This window comes from Asterias amurensis, chromosome 20, assembly GCF_032118995.1.
Source record: "Asterias amurensis chromosome 20, ASM3211899v1".
Taxonomy (NCBI): Eukaryota; Metazoa; Echinodermata; class Asteroidea; order Forcipulatida; family Asteriidae; genus Asterias; species Asterias amurensis.
In genome coordinates, this window is record NC_092667.1 from 8,652,400 (window position 1) to 8,671,648 (window position 19,249).

The 19,249-nt window shown below is 37.9% G+C and overlaps 1 protein-coding gene across 2 annotated transcripts; it reads left to right on the forward strand.

Moving 5' to 3' along the window:
• Nucleotides 1-3,648: 3,648 nt before the first annotated feature.
• On the forward strand, nucleotides 3,649-15,951 carry LOC139952485 (uridylate-specific endoribonuclease B-like). Of its 2 annotated transcripts, none has more exons than XM_071951625.1 (8): nucleotides 3,649-3,667; nucleotides 6,973-7,057; nucleotides 7,460-7,668; nucleotides 8,526-8,638; nucleotides 9,238-9,371; nucleotides 10,417-10,564; nucleotides 11,518-11,634; nucleotides 12,341-15,951. In XM_071951625.1, exons 2-8 carry the CDS (start codon nucleotides 7,044-7,046, stop codon nucleotides 12,491-12,493), a joined length of 888 nt encoding a protein of 295 aa, XP_071807726.1. In that variant the 5' UTR covers nucleotides 3,649-3,667; nucleotides 6,973-7,043; the 3' UTR covers nucleotides 12,494-15,951. The 2 variants fall into 2 exon arrangements, with proteins under 2 accessions (XP_071807726.1, XP_071807725.1); XM_071951624.1 differs by lacking the exon at nucleotides 3,649-3,667 and adding an exon at nucleotides 5,332-5,416.
• The last annotated feature ends 3,298 nt before the right edge of the window (nucleotides 15,952-19,249 follow it).

Below are 19,249 nucleotides of genomic sequence, written 5' to 3' on the forward strand. Positions count from 1 at the left end.
AATTTGCTTATTTCAGTATTAATTGTTTATTGTGTTATTCCTTAAACCTTTCGTACAAACAATCAACTATCACGTACCTTTTTATTTAAATTTTGTTTTCATGAAAATAAAGTATTGTTTATTTTATCTTTAACAGAAAAACAAACAAAAATTATTGGGAATGTAAAATTCATCCATAAATAACATTGAATTAAAATCAATTTAACATAATTAACAAAGAAAATCAGACAATAAGTACCAAAGGAGAAAAGCGGCTGCCCATGAGACCTTCCTGCTCTGCATAATCTCGCATATATATGATCACCGATATAATTTTGACTGGTATAAGCTTTTTTTTTAAGATTTGTGTCATTTCTTGAAACACCTCTTTTAATGCTGGATGAACATGCAAATCGCATTCTACCAGCCCAAACATCGATCCCTCAGCAATGAACTGCTTTCAGATGTTTGTTTTCGAGACCTCAATTAATTCTGAATCCGAGGTCTCGAAATCAACTTCTTTCTCAAAAACTACTTTACTTCAGAGGAAGCCGTTTCTCAAAATGTTTTATACTATCAACCTCTCTCCATTATTCGTTACCAAGTAAGGTTTTATGCTAATAATTATTTTGAACAATATTACCAATAGTGTCCATTGCCTTAAAGTATTTTCTCAAATCTAAGTTTCCCCTCTTTTCTGTGTCCCATTGGCATTCAGTTATCTCAATGTGGTTATATATCCCTGGTACTTGATGTAAGATATTATGGTTTTTTCTCATCTTGCAGCTGTAAATAGCTCTTTTGTTTCATCTCATTATAATCTGTTTTGTTGAGGAAGCAGTTGTGTCTATGACAGAAGCAACGATGAAATTGGAAGACGGTTCGAGTCTGTTGACAAAAACCGTCCATGTGAATGTTTCCTGCCCCTACTCGTTTTTCTTTTCAATTGAATTTGTGTAGGTTTAACTATTTCTGTGACGTCACTCTATTGTAGAAAGTGTAGGTTATTTTTACGAATCTACACTTAAAGGCACTATTGGTAACATTGTCAAAGACAAGCCTTCACAGTTGGTGTATCTCAACATATGCATAAAATAACTAACCTGTTAAAATTTGAGCTCAATCGGTCATCAAAGTTGCGAGATAATAATGAAAGAAGAAAACACCCTTGTCACACGAAGTTGTGTGCGTCTATATGGTTGATTTCGAGACCTCAAGTTCTACATCTGAGGTCTCGAAATCAAATTCGTGGAAAATTGCTTCTTTCTAAAAAACTATGGCACTTCAGAGGGAGCCGTTTCTCACAATGTTTTGTACCATCAACCTCTCTCCATTACTCGTCACCAAGAAAGGTTTTATGCTAATAATTATTTTGAGTGTCCACTGCCTTTAAGTGTAGATTCGAAACATAATCTACAGTATTCGTTACAATAGTTCAACTTTAAAATTGACTGTACCTGAAAGGTAGGATGAAGTGCAACAAAACATTGGCTAGCTGAATATATCTTTCAATTTACAAAAACCTTTTTTCCAGTTCAGAAAAATCACAATAATTTCACAGTAACACAATAATTGTTGTTAGCTGAGCAAGCTGACGTTGTACTCGATTATTTTGCAAGCACTAAAGAATGTCTGTACATGTTGTAAAGTATTTATAATGTGACCAACCGTCTTTAGACTCACTAGTTTTGTTACTAATGAGAAACCCAATTCATTGAAACTGTGTGAAATAGTTTAAGTCAGAGAAATAAAGTGTAGATTCGTGAATACAATGTACTCGCCTTCGCGAAGCTTCGGCGCGTACATTCTATTCACAAATCTACACTTTATCGTCCTTTCTCCTTAACATAATGGTCTTTATCCCATAGTTTTGACTCCGTGTCAGCTCTAATTTTCCTCGGCTTTTCGTCTAATAAAGGCACCAGTTGGAATATTTTGTATATTATCGCCAACAAATATTAAGCATTGGCATCAAAGCCAATTACCTTTTTTGCATAATTTGTCGCCCCCAATTATATAATGTGTTTTTTTTTTTTTTTTATGTTACCTATGAAAAACTATAAAAGGGCCACCAAAGATATTCTTTTTCATCAGATAGTACAAATCTCTGTTTTTGCTGTCAATGAGGGAAAAATGTGTGTCGTCGGACAAAGTCAGAAATAAGTAGCGCAGTGAAAGACCAGGTATGGCGCACTTTAACATATCCATGCTGCGTTGTTCGTATAACCCACACAATTTGGCAACGGCGCTCAAAAATGGAACCACGTCCAAACTACTGTACCGAACCACAAAGCACGATCGCATCCTCTTCATTGATCCTTGGATTAAGAGCTTCGGCACCCTGGACCATTCGAAAATCGTAAGTGTCTTGTAATGTTCGACCACTTAGATGGTGCGTTACAGAAACCCACTTGTCTTCGGGGGCATCTGGCAATTCGACTGGGTCCTCCTGAAGAGGATGGACTCGTGGCTGATCCATGACGGGGTGTTCCAAAGGTTCTGTGTGAGCGATCTCATCAGCAGGTTGGTGGTCGGGTGTGGGAGGAATGACTCCATAATCATCATCTTACTGGCCGTTTTATGAAGATTTTTCTACACGGTTGTCATGACATCGGGTAAAAGTCTTTGGACACATGGGGCACTTGTATGTGTGTTGGGGAGGTTGTAGCGGTGTGTGTGGACGCCATCACCTCATCCGGCACCACGATGGGTAGTGGTTTTTGTGGGCCGGCCGGCTGATCTGGTATTGACCTTCAAGTGTCGCTTTTAAGTGTCCAATATTGTGTTTGAAGGTTTTGTCGCATGGGGATGATGCGTGACATCGACGTGTTGCGACATTGCTTAATTATGAATAAGGTTATAGTTGAAAAGTGACAGCATAACTTTTCTTCTTGTGGCGCTTCAAGTTGTCCTTTCAAGTGAAGGTTTTGAAACAACCCTAGCACGAAACAATTTTCGGTCGCAACAACTACCGGGATTACAGGGATGGGGTAGTTTCGGGGCTCGTGCAGTTGCAACTGGTTGGGCATTGACGTCCTCATCTTCATCCGTATCATGCTAATCAGAAAAGAAAAATAATAAAAGATATTAATGGTAATACACAAACAACATGCACACGCTTGAACCAAGATTTAATAGATAAATCTTGAGTATTGTTTTGCTTTCTTTCCGGCTAAACTCAACTGTGTATAATGTGTATACTCACCCTTGATGTTCGAGAGGCATCACATCTATTGTTATATCGAACTTAGTCGCGAATGCAAATCGAAATCAGTCGAACCATTCATTGCCAGTTTGCATTCATAATTGCTGCAGCTAGTGTTATTTGCGATTGTGAAGATTGTGAAGTCCAAATACTTTGTTTAGTTTGCCCTGCTGATATTGGATGGGGAAATCGAACGGATGCTCCACAGGGGTGGGGGGGCAAATGCCTTCAGCGTCAATTGGCTTTTGTTCATCTTCAGCGATTGGAAAGTTAAGAAAGTTGGGCGGGGCTTTACTCTGAATGGTCTTTAGTGGCATCTATTTTAATTGTGTCGCCTGTTTGTGTTGTATTGACACATTGTCCTGGTCTTGAAAGGTTAGCGTTGATGGCTTCGTGCATTGTTGTGAGGCGGGAATTTTCAATTATGTCGTCTGGGGCTGGATGGAGGTTTGCCAAATTAATTGAATTCTGTCGGAATTTGCGGTCAGTTCGTTAATAGCCCAGTTGGAAAAGTTTCCGTATCACGCCAACACTTTTCATTCGATGTGAAGTATTGAGTATCTAATTTACCGTAATGAGATATCCCTAGTAATGAGATATTGCTAGTGTGTTTCTGATCGGCGCCTAGAAAGATTCATGCAGTTTATAGTTTGAAGGTCGGGTAATATAAAAGTCACAATATTGGACCCCTTTTTTAGACGACACTGATTTTGCAGTATTGTTAAGAAGACAAAAATGAGTATACACTTAGTGTCACAGAATATGTGGCTTTTGTGCCTCACCAGCAAACGCCTGGATTTATCAACCAAGGGAAAATTATATTATAAGTTTCACTACTCCATTTTGTATTTGCTATTAGGGAAAAGTTTCTGCATGGCGCCACCACTTTTTCATTCGAAATAAAATAATATAGTATCTAATTTACCTGACTGATATATCCCTTTTTGTAAAAATGAGTGAAAAAGTGGTGGCGCCATACGGAAAGTTATCCGCTATGAGTCTGTATAATTGCAAAACTACCATTTAAATTTGAGGTTAAATATGATAAATATTTATTGTTATACTCACGAAGATTTGCCTCATCTCCGAGTGTGGTATTCCAGTGGGGTGGCTTGGGGGCCAGGAGTGCGAAACACGTCCGGCTGCATTTTGAGGCAGACTCGCTTGGGTGGTTTTGGCAATGCACCTAAACACAATCACTACTACACACCCCTTTCATATATTTTTGGCAAGGAGGGATGTACACTAAACAATTTTTTTTTTAAATCAGTCCCGAACAAAAAACTCTTTAATGTTCTTCCCAGCCAAACCTTTTAATTTCTTTTGAAGTTCTCAATATAAATATATTTAAAAACAAAAGTTTACAAACTGTACGCAATTTCCTTTTAAGCGTGTCGTACATGAATTAAAACCCCAAAAGTCGATTCGAAAACCATTTGCCGCACATTATTGGACCCCCTCAAAAAACTGTTTGTGTATTTTTTTTCAAAAAGGACAATTCACCATACTTTAATTTGTTTATTCACATCCTTCAACTATTATTAAAATACATATTTTCACCATCTCGTGTCCTGAGTCCCCCCCCCCCCCGCCCCGACCTCCAACTCAAGCGAATCCAGAATGTGGAAGAAATACCATGGACTGGCCACAGTCTCTCTAGCTTTAGCCTTTTCTTTGTCAATGCAATGCCGGGCCTTATTGTGTACATTCTAATGTGATAATAATAGTTTTGCAGAGACGGTTAGCCATCAAATTGTGCCAGGTGGCACACTTTGTGATATTATTATGATAAAAAAAAATGTGCTGGAAAGAAGAAAGTCCGACTTCATGAGTCAACTGAGTAAAGTCTAACGTTCCAGCAGGTCAGTAGTTCTGCTAGCGCTAGCAGATCAATTTGGTATGAAAAGCCAAATGCATCAATACATACGCAACTGTTTTTGCTAAATCGTTTATGGTGTTTTTAATCACTTCCATGAACAAATTATACTTTATTTGACAAAAAAGTACTATATTATATCTAACTAATTATTTAAAATTTGCATGATGTACTTTTTCGATTTGTTTACTTGCCATTGCCTGTGTTATAAACTTCTTGATTGAGCAATGAAAAATGAATAACTCAAGGGCTCTCCATATTTAAAGACACTCGCACACTTTACTGTTGAGTGGGTGCGGCAATTTTGTATGCTGTTCACGTTTGCCGTCTTCTGTTTTGAACAACTAACAATCATTGTGAGTATGAAACCAAATTTAAGACTTGAATGAATGTGAGATACGGTTTTAGTCTTGCGATTGTTGTTGCTGTAGTACGGTACTTCTCTGAACCATTCTGAACTAGTCTGAGGTTTCGTGTGATCTGCTGCTGCTGAACGAGTTTGTCATCAACACACACTCACACTGCATCCATACGTGTACAGACTCCAGTCAGTAGAGGCCCAATTGGCAAAGGGTTACTAAGTCAGCGTAGCTCACGTGTGATTATACTGCTGATAATACATGTAATAGTGACTGATAGTGATACTGAACTACTTTTTCACTGGGGGTAGCATGTAGAGTACGATGTGTTACTTCTTGCATGGCTTCTTGTTTCGAAGTCCCTTGTTAAACGATAACTTAACCCTCCTGTTTCCTTTTTTTTCCTCAAAATTTGTCATTATCGGTCACAAATACGACTGATAATGACAAATTTGTAATAAAAAAATTAGAAAAAACGAGTACAGCATTGCAACTACAGATTGGGATCGCAGTATTAACACGGGGAACCAGTCCCAACTATGGCTGGGACGATTGTCAAGTTGGGAGAACCCAAATTCCAGAAAGCACAGGGCGGCGAGTGCTAGTGCGATCCTAGCACCATAAATCTGTCCAATCCACTCCAAATCTTACAAAGAATAGTTCCCAGACGCGTTTCCATATGTTTGTACGCATTAGTAATGTAGCAGTAAAAGAGCGGTAGTTGAGAAAATTCACACTCAAAATTCATTTGATTTTTACTCAAAACCTGTGATACATACTTGAACAATTCCTTGTGTAGGGCTATCTGCAACTTCTGAAGCACTAGATCGGTAAGTTGCATGATGCAGATCGTTGCAGATGGTTTTTCAAGAAAGCGAAAGATTTTGATACCAGACATGCTGGGGCCAAGGGTACGGAGTGGATTGGACTGATTTATGCGATCCTAGTTGCGATAACGTAACCCTCCTGCCGACGGCAGACGAACTAGATAGAAGTGATGATTGTAACCCTCCATCCTCCCAAGGGATGGTTGCAGACGAGGGAGGTTTAGGACTATCACTAAAGGGGTCAATTGCTTTCATTAATTATATTACGTCTGAATCGAATGGCGAAGGGACAGCATTCTATGCATTAATTGGCTGAGTGGTGAGGTTTCGTTTTTTTTTAGTTTACCCTTTAGACACCATTAACTTCTGTGTATAATTATCACCATACACCCAGACATTACTAATCTTGTTGATTTTTTGCCCGGTTATTTTCAGGAAAAACAGAAATAGTAAACGTGGTTTTGTTTTAGATTTGTACAATTTCTACTTGGTACTCACACCTTTTCTTTGACCATCTTGTTTCAGCAAAGGTTGGTCAATATTTTGTTTGCCGCTGCTATGGGCATTTTGGTACAAGACGATTGCAACGACAGTGCATAAATCTGACTAAGGCCCTATTTTGAAAAAAATAATGTCATCCATGGGTATGTTTGTCAGTTAACTCATCAAAAAGGTATTAGGGACACATAATATGAACGGTTACTCATATTGTTTTTAATTTTGCAGGAAACCTTTTTGCTGCTACTACTAGACTAGAATAAACAAGAAAGGAGGAACAGCGCAAGAGAGACTTCAATATGGCTGGAAAAGGGTAAATCATTCAAATTATAAAGCAATTCATTGAGTCAATTTACAACTCAAACCAGCAGATTCCCTTTAATAAGTTTTAACAGATCCCAGTTCTCATCTTTAAATCATACTTTAACAAAACAGAGAGCACAGACAAACAAGTAAAGGCAAAAGCAAAGCAAGGTTGTGATTAGGGAACGTTGTGAAGCAAACAAAAGGGTAATCAACACTGTTACCTGCAATTCCATATTAATTTACAGAATCACTATCCTGCGTCTTTCTTTTTGAAAATGGAACATAAACCACTCTTTTTTTTAAAATGTACTTGGACATGTGGATGTCAATTATGTGAATTTGTTGTGTTTTGTACAGGAATGCGAATGGATGAGGGTAATTGTAATCCGAACTATTTTTCTCCTTGTAGACAACCCCCGTTTAGACCAAACCGAGACCTTTCCACCATCTGCCAGAAATTATGGGACAGTGATGAGAATTTTCTGAGCCCTGGTGTAGACTACAAGATTGACCCTCAGGGATATACGTTCTACAGTAACATGGGCCAAACAGATCGAGCTAAGAAACCACTGTTTGAGTGGGTGACAGAGGAGGCATTGGAGAAACCAACCTATCAGTGTAAGATCACAAATTTTCAGGCCCAGAATTTCATCTTTGAGAGGGCAAGGCCATTTCGTTTTGAAATGGGCACTTCCATTGGAAATCTTAAAGTATATGGAATTCCAGGCCTCAACTTTTATCTAACATTTGGCCCAAAAAAAGAATTTATGACTTGGAGAAATTGAAAAAAGATTTGTGCTGTAAAAAATCTTCTTTTTTGTCTTCTTGTTTTCAAGTTTATATTTGGATGGAGCCATTAGATTGGTTACTTTGAGTGCTCTTGTGGTCTTTGTATTACATACACACATTTCGTAGACACAGTAAACTGGTAACGAGTTTGTGTTGTTTGTAGTGATTACCTAAACCAGTTTGTTTTGACCTTGGTTTTAAAACACTGTGCTCAAATTGTACACTGGACTAAAGGCACCAGGGCAGTTGTTTTAGCCCTGCGCCGGTAAACTTGTGACTGGACAAGTCAGGCAGTCTTGTGTTTAACAATTGAATACTACACCTTACTGTGTGATATCTTAAACAGAAAAGATGAAGTTCACTTGGTGACTTTGTGTCTGGTAAATTAAAAGGGCCTACAATTCAGTTCAGTATCAAAATGTTTTACCCATAAGACGAATGGGACAAATCTTCAAATAACAACAGTTTACAGGTGACATGTAGGTAAACTCAGTACTGGTCTTGTAAAATAAAATAAAATTCGGGCTGCTAAACATTTTGAGCTACAAACTGTACGGTTTAAAATTTGAACCCTGAAACACCTGGATCCTCAAGGGTTAGAAATGCTCAGAAATACATGTCTTGAAACTTATGAAGTATCCTTTATGTATTGAAATTTGATCTAATTGTTTGTTTTCATCTCACAGGTTTCAAAGCACTCCTTGATAATTACGAGTCCGCGACAGGTACTTCTGAAGTAGTGACGCCTCAAGAGGTTGCTGAGAATAAAAGATTTCTAAATGAAATCATGAAGACAAAGGTAAGCTTTATGTAATTTGCGTTATACTAACAAGTTAATAAACGAAAAAGCATGCAATCATCACACATCAGCCTGGTGCAAAAAATGGCACTGCTGCTGTATAATTAAAGAGGGTTTATTTATTACATACTAGTCAAGCACCAAAGCAAGCAATCTACAGGACTGTGTCTGGTTTTAAATTTCACCAATGCTCACTACCAAGGTATGCAAAGGTACCTTTGAGGGTAGATATTGTTTTGGGCTCAGGTGTCACGACTGGGACTCGAACCTACACTCTGCTGATTAGAAACACCTGAGCTTGAATCTGGTGCACTTAACCGCTGGGCCATTTAGAGCTTTGATACTTGGTTAAAATGGTCAATAGACCTTATGCATTAACATCATCCAGCCGCCACCTTAGAGATAAAACTATGACAAAACAATGCACAGTGCAAAGGTTTGGCCAATCACCAGCCTCAGTTTGACCCCTGCCCTTGTGATATGACATCATGTGCATAAGGTCTACAAAGGCCTAGCTTCGTTGTGAACAACCAAAATCTGAGTTTCTGATTCTTGTTTTTATTTAGTTGCATTTTCTCTTTTGAAACTTCCTCAATCAGGTCATGAAGGAGGCCCATCGTTATCTTCTAAAGAAGTTGCCGGCAAAAATCCCATCGGATGAACTTGAATTTAAAAAGTTACTCTACAAAGTGTGGTTTGACCTATATCCTAGAACAGCTGGAATGGGTGGACAGTAAGTATGGACAAAGAGAAAGAGGTTGGCATTGTATAGAACTTTATCACGCTGTCACCATCTTGGGCATGTTCCCTGTTTCCATAACAGTAATGAATGCTAACATTCATTGCGCAAACATGGCACTAGACTGTTATTTCGTCCAGCCTCAGTTACAATTAGTTGGAATGGAGTAAAATCAAGATGGCCACTCTGTGATAAAGGTCTATTATGTTCAGTAGTGGAGCAGACTTTGGTTTTCAATGAACAGATTAAAGGAAAGGTAGACGGTTGGTAATCACTCTTAAACTTAATGGCAATAAAATTTACTTAGAAGTACAGCAGCTTTCCATAGTATAAAACAAACTTGAGAATTGTTTCAGTTCGAAGTAATGTGGTTATGGAAAAACGTATCAGTTTTGATCCCCCAAAATTTGAGTCTGAGAAATGTTACTGTCAGATACATTTCTCTGATTGTGTATTCCAATTCTGGATTATTCTTCCTACGTCGGCATAACCACTCATGAAAGGCTTTTAATTGATATCTCAACAAAGCTACCGCCTTTTGAAATGAAATAATCACAGGTTAGTTTTATTGTATAATCTACATTAATATAGATTTAAACCAACCAAGGTATTCATTCCAAAAACCAAAGGTATACTTTACATTCAACTCAAAATGCTCAATGCATCCAACTAATAATTATGTAGACTTTTGAAATTTGTTGAAGGCAGTTGAGAATAGAGACCTTTGTTTTATCTTTTAGTACTTGACACTATTAAGAATCTTTAGCTTGAGGTTTTTCACATTGAATTATGTTTAACCTGTGTTGAAGTCTCTACACAGCCTCTTTCACACGAGCGAGTTAGCAAGGGTACCTTGCTAAATTGTAGCATGGTTGTACAATTTTACAAAATGTACCTCGTGTGAAAGGACAACAGTTTTATGTACTGTCCAGTGTCCCTTGTAAATTCTTGTCATGAAAACACTTTAAGTTGTACACTGTTCTTATTTTGTTTCTTACAAACAACCTCTTTTTTGTCTACTTGTTTTGTTTAACAATAGGCCAGGAGATTCATCTGGTTTTGAGCATGTTTTTGTTGGCGAGACCAAAAACAAACAAGTGAGTGGATTCCACAATTGGATCCAGTTTTACCTGCAGGAGAAGGCAGGTCATATTGACTACAAAGGCTGGCTCCCACCCAAAGGAAAGGTAAGTCAGTTTATATGGCATGAAAACTTCCGATCAAAAAGAATAATCAAAACTTGAAAATAGTATCACAAAAACAGTCATTCATAAGCCTGGTTAGCCTGCCTTCATCAGTTATGTGTACTTCTCTCAAGTTTTACCCTTTTATTTCACGGTTGGACTAGTTTAGGTCATTGTTCTCATTGTTCAGATGTTAAAGGCATTGGACACTATTGGTAATTACTCAAAATAATTGTTAGCATAAAAACTTACTCGGTAACGAGCAATGCATTTGGATTGAAATTGAGACCTCGGGTCTCAAATTCAAGCATCTGAAAGCACACGACAAAGGTTATCCTCTCGCAACTTCGACGACCGATTGATTTCAAATTTTAACAGGTTTGTTACTTCATGCTCATTTTGAGATACACTAATTGAGAAGACTGGTTATTGACAATTACCAAAGGTGTCCATAGCCTTCAAAGGTATATGGGCATACTTTGGCAAGTACTCCTAAAAATGAATCACCATAAATACTTGCTCCATGGTGAGAAGCACTGCAGCTGTTGATAGTATACAAATATTGACTGCTATGGTTAAAACTATGACGCAAGAACGGATCCAAGAATCTGCTGTTGCTTCTGGGTATAGTACATTGGTTGCCAGGCCCTGCAGAGGTAGTTCATTGGTTGTTAATGGTAGTACACATACATGTACCTTGTTTGCTGTGATTGCATGTCACGTACAAGCAGCCTTCCTAATCAAATAAGACATATCATGTGACGCGCTCTAAACCAATCAAAAGGCAGAATCTTTGTAAGGGATATTATCATATTTATAAATAAAAATCAACATAGCTGTGACAAAAAAACAATCTATAACCTAACCCTAGCAAGCACTGTTGCTTACAATTTTCTGTCAAATGTCAATTCGAGACTCACTTTTGAGTGACTTGTTACTACTCCTTGTCCTAACAGCGAGCCAAGAGAGGAGAATCTCATGAGAACAAACGATTGATGAGTCTTCAGTTTGAGTGGAAAGGTGTCGTCAAGCCAGCTGGCAGCTCCTTTATTGGTGTTAGTCCAGAATTTGAGGTAAGAATATAACATTTATATTTTTTTATTTCTTATGTTTTAAAAGAAAAACATGAGGGTCAGTAAAAAACTTACTAAAGTAAATCGAAGTGAAATCCTGCTAGTTTATTGTCAACCATGTACAATGTAGCTACATAATGAGGGACTGTTAGTGAGGGACGCTAGGTGGCAGGAGACTTACCAGGTTAAATTCATTGTTCTTGGTGCAGACCAACCTAAACAATGGAAACATACCTGGTATATCTGCTGCCACCTAGTGTTCCAAAGTCTCCCATTCCAGTTCCATATAAATGACAGTTGATGGCATTTGCTATAGACCGTTGACATGCTAGTGTCTGAAAGTTAACCAACCATTCTTGGATCAGCTCAACAGCTTGTATCAGCTTTATGTTCTTCGATTGGGACGTAAAGCCGTTGGTCCCGTGAGTTGCGTTATGCATGTAAAGGATTCTAGTAACACTTCATGCTATGAGAAGAAGTTCACCTCGGTGTTCCTGGCAGTGGCTGCTGAATGCGCTGTTGCACCTTATAATTGGGTCTCGGAATTCATCACTGCAATAACCTATTTTTCTGAAAAAATATATATACTAAGCGCCTTGAGTGCCTTGATGGTAGATATGTGCACTATATAAGAGTTTGATATTATTGTTACTATTATTAATATTGAACCTACCATGTGTTGTGTTTTCTGATTCTTGATTTACAGGTAGCGTTGTACACAGTGCTATACTTTGTTGGTGGTAAAAGCAACATGGTTGAGATTGACGAGTATGATTTGGAGGTGACGGTTCATAAATTCTCAAGAAAACCACTAGATCTTCTTAGTAGCTGCTATCCTACTATTATCAACACAGAATAGAGCTGTATCACACATAATAATCAAATCATTAGTAGTCAAAATTAAGAGGTGTCTTCAAATTACTACAGCAACTCATTACTTTTCTCCCTGAATTATGAGAAAAGGGGTTAATAATATCAAACTTGCATCCAATACAATTTTAGGAGGCGCTCTTTTCTAAACTGAAATTCCTATTTAAATCTTATGACAGGCTGTAGCACATCTGAACTCTACTATTTGAATTGTTATCAAAGCTATCTATAGGTGACGGGAGTCATTCGATATAAATGTGTTGTTAATAGACAGCCTTGATTTGGTACTCAAAGCCTTTGTATTTTATATTATTCTGGAGCCTTTATTAGCTTTCAATATAATTCTGCTCTGAATTCCGAAGGAAAAAAGTGTCAAGAAGGAGGAATAACCCTGACAATTTGTTCATCTGAGAATCACTTCTTAAAGCGGTCATCAGAAGTTAAGTTTAACATTGTTTTACTTGATCATTAAATTGCAGCAAATATGCTAATTGAATAACTTGGTTCATCATTCAAACGAGTATTCAGAAACTGGAAGTATTATCATCCTCTCAAAAAAATATTGTTGATTCAAAGTGCTTGAATTGCTGATTTAAACCATGTTTGAATAGACCAAACTATTAACAAAGTTTGAGTGCCAGTAATTGTAAAGCTTTCTTAACTTTTATAAAAATGCAGCAAAAGATGCTATTGATCTCTTAGGGATATGAGCATTAACAAGATTAATGCCTACATGTAACGGAACCTCACTGGTTTGTTTAATATATAGTAATGGTAAATCTTCTAATTTTGGGTTGAACAAAGACAAGTTGACTAGAGGAGGAGGACATAAACCTACAGCTTTCGTATGAATGTGCCGGCGCCCAACATAGCATATCCCTGGCTACAATTGGCTTCTAAATGGCATTCCTGAACAAAGATTTTGACAAAATAGGGACCAACATCAGGGCTAGCTAGCTCAGTTGGTAGAGCGCAGGCAGTTAATGCATAGGTCGCAGAATTAAGTCCCACTCCAGACAATTCTTCTTTGTTCAGCCATTAGATTTGTTTAATGATACATTTCTTCGAAATGCACTCAAAAAACCAGCAATGATTCACCATCATTGTTTAACTTAATGCAACTTTTTCCAGCTCCTTTTGTAATTCAGATCAGGTCAGAATTGAAATTTTGTATGAACCTTTATACGCTTTGTTAAAACTTTCTGTGGATTGTAGATTAAGAACTAATAACTATATTTTTTTATATAATCTAATGTGTATGGGTAAATTGGGATCAACATTCTAAAATTTTATCTTTTCTATGGTGTAATAAGGTACATTAAATGTATGCCTTGGTGGGTTGGTGGGTAACTAAACTATAAATAAAGACATTAAATGAAACACCAAAAGTTGTTCAGAGAAAGCTTTAACATAACAGACACCAGAGATTTGAAGCATCCTGTTTTCAATAAAAAATGTCTTCTGTAATGCTTATCATTTTGTTGTGTTTGTCCTGATCATGGGGCGACACAAGAAAATGGTAGAACATTTCAGCAGACAATTTGTATCCTGATAGGGGGATTTTAAATTGATTACAACTCATATACATGGCTCTGTTTCATGCAGAGTAAAACTATGATATCTTCAACATCAAGTTGGTACTGATTACAACAGCATCTATGCAATGTTTTGACCTTAAACTAATAAACCATGTACCAACTCTTTTATGCTGCTTTGTCATACCAGACAGTGTTCTTTGAGGAACTAATCTAAAGAAGGGCTAATTATCATAGCTTTTTAGCTTATAATCTTACTCTTTATGCAAAGCAAAACTTTCTATACTATACTATGCATACATGTATTTTAGAGAGAAAAGGTGTTTGAAATTGGCTCTTGTTTAATTGGTGAACTGTTAACTGGAATGGAGTTTTGGTGATATGGAAACGTAAATTTTAATTAAATTAAACAAACACTTGTTGCCTACTTGTGTATAAATCTATCACGTTTATTGAGGTAAAATAACTAACTATATTATTTGATTTAATGGGTATTTTTAAGTGAAGGTTTATTGTGTTCATCATTGTATTATTACAGTTTAAAATTTAGCCTAGGTTAATATTGGAAGTTGCCAACCACCCTCATGTGATAAACTTGTGTCAAACGATTTATAGGGTGGCCCTTTATAGAGTATTGAATTGTGCTAGAAAGAATGTCAACTCAAAAGAGCTTCATCCATTGTCAGTCGGACATGGCTTAAATAAATGAGATAACATAATATGTAAGAAAGGGGAATTTTATTTGTCCTGATGTTTAAAAAATGTAGAAACTTGGCTAGAGTAGCTCATTTTGTGCAACTTCAAAAGTTGTGGTCTGTACTGGTATATGATTTTTTGAGCTGCAGTTTACTGGACACTTTTGGTAATTGTCAGAGACCAGTCTTCTCACTAAGTGTATCTCAACATATGCAAAAATTTAAGAAACCTGTGAACATTTGAACTCAATTGGTCGTCAAAGTTACGAGATAGTAATTGAAGAAAAAAACACCCTTGTCACACGAAGTCACACGTGCTTTCAGATGCTTGACTTCGGGACCTCAAAACCTAATGTTGAGGTCTCGAAATCAAATTCGTGGGAAAACTAATTCTTTTTCGAAAACTTCAGAGGGAGCCGTTTCATTTATACTATCAACAGCTCTCTTCATTGCTCGTTACCAAATAAGTTTTTGTTTTAACAATTATTTTGAGTAAAGGGTGTTTTTTTCTTTCATTATTATCTCGCAACTTCGACGACCAATTGAGTTCAAATTTTCACGGGTTTGTTATTTCATGCATATTGTTGAGATACACCAAGTGAGAAGACTGGTCTGTGACGACAATTACCAATAATGCCAGTGTCTTTAAAATTGAAACGACTGAATCGCTTATTTCAGTGGAGTTCTAAAAGAAAAAAAGGTGCTATTAATCCATTGGTTGTATTTGAGGGGCTGGTGTATGTTAATCCTTCCTTGTTATCGAAAATCTCAATTGGTTAGGTTTCCATATGAAAAGAAACACACCCTTAAAATCTCAACTGATTAGGTTTCCATATGAAAAGAAACACACCCTTATAAGGGTGTGTTTCTTTTCATATGGAAACCTAACCAATTGAGATTTTCGATAACAAGGAAGGATTAACATACACCAGCCCCTCAAATACAACCAATGGATTAATAGCACCTTTTTTTCTTTTCTTACAGATAGAAAAATAAAAACATGTTTAAGTTTCTTACGTGTAATGACGAATCCCAAGTGATTACAACGTCATGTACATACAAAGAGAAAATCTCTCCTGAGATGTGGTCCAATACTTCTTGAAAGGACACTTGCCATTGTGACTATATTATTCCGTCTTTGTTACATTCTTCCGTCTTTGTTACAAAGTTCAAACAACAGGGTTTGAAGCAATAAAATAATCAATTTGTGAGTTTAAGATGGGTGTCAATTGTACTGTGTGATGGTATATCTTTGATTATAAAAACTTACTAATAGGCTGGCTCACACAATGATCACACTATGGTTCAGGGGGGTACGGCAAGCTACTATGAAATGAATTTGCCGCCAACCATCTGTTTTGCCGTCAATTGTCGCTGACGAATCCGCTAGCGACCGCAGACGGTCGAAATTATCAGTCGCGTCCGTCGGCAAATTTTCAACATGTTTAAAAATTTGTGACGGCAAAAAGAAAACCGTTGTGATTTCGTTTGAGAACGCAACCCTCATTTCCTTGACGCATACGGCCGAAATCATCGCTTGGCGTTTCCATGCCGTGGGATTCAGTCTCTTGTCGTTTTGAGGGCGTCACCATTTCCTCGGTTGGTAGTCGTGAAATCTATATGAGTGGAAAACTCAACTATGTATACGACCTGCACACACAACAGAGGTTTTGTCGGCAAATGAGTCACGTCTTCGTCGCCGTAACCCACCGTCAGCCGACTGATCTCGTTCCTTGTTGTCGGGCTTCGTCAAGGACACCGATCGTCACTCGACGCCGCACAGAAAACGTCCAATCTTGCTCGCTTATAGAACCATGCAGTTCCCTGCCGCAGCCGTTCGATCGTCCCTTGCCATCATGGTATTGTCGCTGAAGGACGTTCCCGCCGTCAGCGAACTTTAGGTTTCCCCCTTTTGCATTCGCTTTGCCGCCAACGTTTTGGGATTTTCACGTTGCGTCACCTTCCGTAGGGTTTGCCGCTACTGTATGTGAGCCAGACTTTACGGAGCTCTTGTAGGCCTCGAGGGGAACAGTCCAGCCTCCATGTGCAGAGGAACACACACACTTCTAGGCAATCTAGATATAGTCTATTATAAAAACGAATAAACACAGGGCTCGTGGTGCCTTTCTAACATAAACAACATACCATATCTTCTCAATTTTAGTAAACATTTTGTAACATCGATGGAAGCTCTGAGCTAAATAGGGGTTTGATGAATGAAAAACCAGGTCTCAGTGTGCTTAAAGGAACACGTTGCCTTGGATCGGTCGAGTTGGTCTTTGAAAAGCGTTTGTAACCGTTTTTTATTAAATGCATATGGGTAGAAAGATGTTGTAAAAGTAGAATACAATGATCCACACAAACATGCCTCGAAATTGTACGGTTTTCCTTTTACCTCGTCGACTAACACGGTCGGCCATTTATGGGAGTCAAATTGTTGACTCCCATAAATGGCCGACCGTGTTAGTTCGCACAGTAAAAGGAAAACCATGCAATTTCGAGGCAAACTTGTGTGGATCATTGTATTCTACTTTTAAAACATCTTTCAAACCATATGCATTTTATAAAAAAGGGTTACAAACGCTTTTTATATACCAACTCGTCCGATCCAAGGCAACGTGTTCCTTTAAAGGCAGTGGACACTATTGGTAAAGACTAGCCTTCACAGTTGGTGTATCTCAACATATGCATAAAATAACAAACCTGTGAAAATTTGAGCTCAATCGGTCATCGCACTTGCGAGATAATAATGAAAGAAAAAACACCCTTGTCACACAAAATTGTGTGCATTTAGATGGTTGATTTCGAGACCTCAAGTTCTAAACCTGAGGTCTCGAAACCAAATTCGTGGAAAATTACTTCTTTCTCGAAAACTATGGCACTTCAGAGGGAGCCGTTTCGCACAATGTTGTATACCATCAACCTCTCCCCATTACTCGTCACCAAGAAAGGTTATATGCTAATAACTATTTGAATAATTACCAATAGTGTCCACTGCCTTTAAGCACAGCAAATAAAAATGTTGGATGACTTCCTGAATAATATCAATAAATTTATTGGAAACATTTATGTAACATCCAAAGAGGGGACAGCACAGTGTGATCACACTGAACTTTTGGCGTGTTGAGAGGTGAAAAAAAACTCAAAAAATCTTGCGTTTGGATCTGGTTGATTCCCTGGTTCATACTTTAAAAGCTTATAGGTGGGTAAAATTGACGTTTCACATTCAAGCTTGGTGTAAAATACACTTGAAAGCTGTGATGTCACAGGGAAATATGTCCCTCATAATTATTGGATATTAACGTGGGCTGAAGGAGGATTTTCAAAGGAGGGCGCTACCGGAAGTAGTTTGTACACAGAACATCCTGCCACATCGGATCGCATCCCTGACAAATCTCGGGTTTCATATGATTTTTCAAGTGACATCATGAAAGATTCATTTTTGGTAGGGGAAGAAAATGTGAAAGGCTTAATATGATGAGAAATTCATCCTACCACTGGGGGAATAAGACTTGTTACTTTGCTTCTTCATATGTTACAAGGAGGCACGTGCCCCCCCCCCCCCCCTAAGCTGCACCCCCTCCCTCCTCGGGGATCCTGATGTTGATGAGTATGAGAGTACAGTGACTGGTTTAAAATGCTCGAAAAACTAAAACAAATTATGCTGTACTTATTTTCAGTTCAATCAAGATCATCTGACGAAACGGGCGATAAAAAAAACATCTGTGATAAACATTATTCCTTGCTGTGTGATAAAATAAAAGTGATTGCCGGCCAAAAAGGCAACATGGTCTCCGGCCGTAGAGGGCACTTTTCAATGAACAAGTTAAAGGGACACATTGCCTTGGATCGGTCGAGTTGGTCTTTGAAAAGCGTTTGTAACCGTTTTTTATAAAATGCATATGGGTAGAAAGATGTTGTAAAAGTAGAATACAATGATCCACACAGACATGCCTCGAAATTGCGTGGTTTTCCTTTTACCTCGTCGACTAACACGTCGGCCATTTATGGGGGTCAAAATTTTGACTCCCATAAATGGCCGACCATGTTAGTTCGCACAGTAGAAGGAAAACCACGCAATTTCGAGGCAAACTTGTGTGGATCATTGTATTCTACTTTTAAAACATATTTCCAACCATATGCATTTTATAAAAAACGGTTACAAACGCTTTTGTTTTGACCAACTCGTCCGATCAAAGGCAACGTGTTCCTTTAAGTGCAGTGTCCTTGCTCAGTCCATAGAGAGCAAGGCAGAGCTCTATATATGCTCAGTTTGTATGATTATGGTGTTTTATACAATATACATTATTGTTGACGCCAGCCCAAACTAAAAACAATACAATTTGTAGCAGTGCAATGTAATTCATGACACTTTTGTGTGCAAGTGTAGAGTCAACTTAATAAAAGTATGTGATAGCATAACTGGCTCTATTATGGTGTGTAGCATTAGATAATGTGTATTTCAAAAGTGTAGTTGGTGTTTTTTTCGTACAAATCGATCTGCAATTCATACTT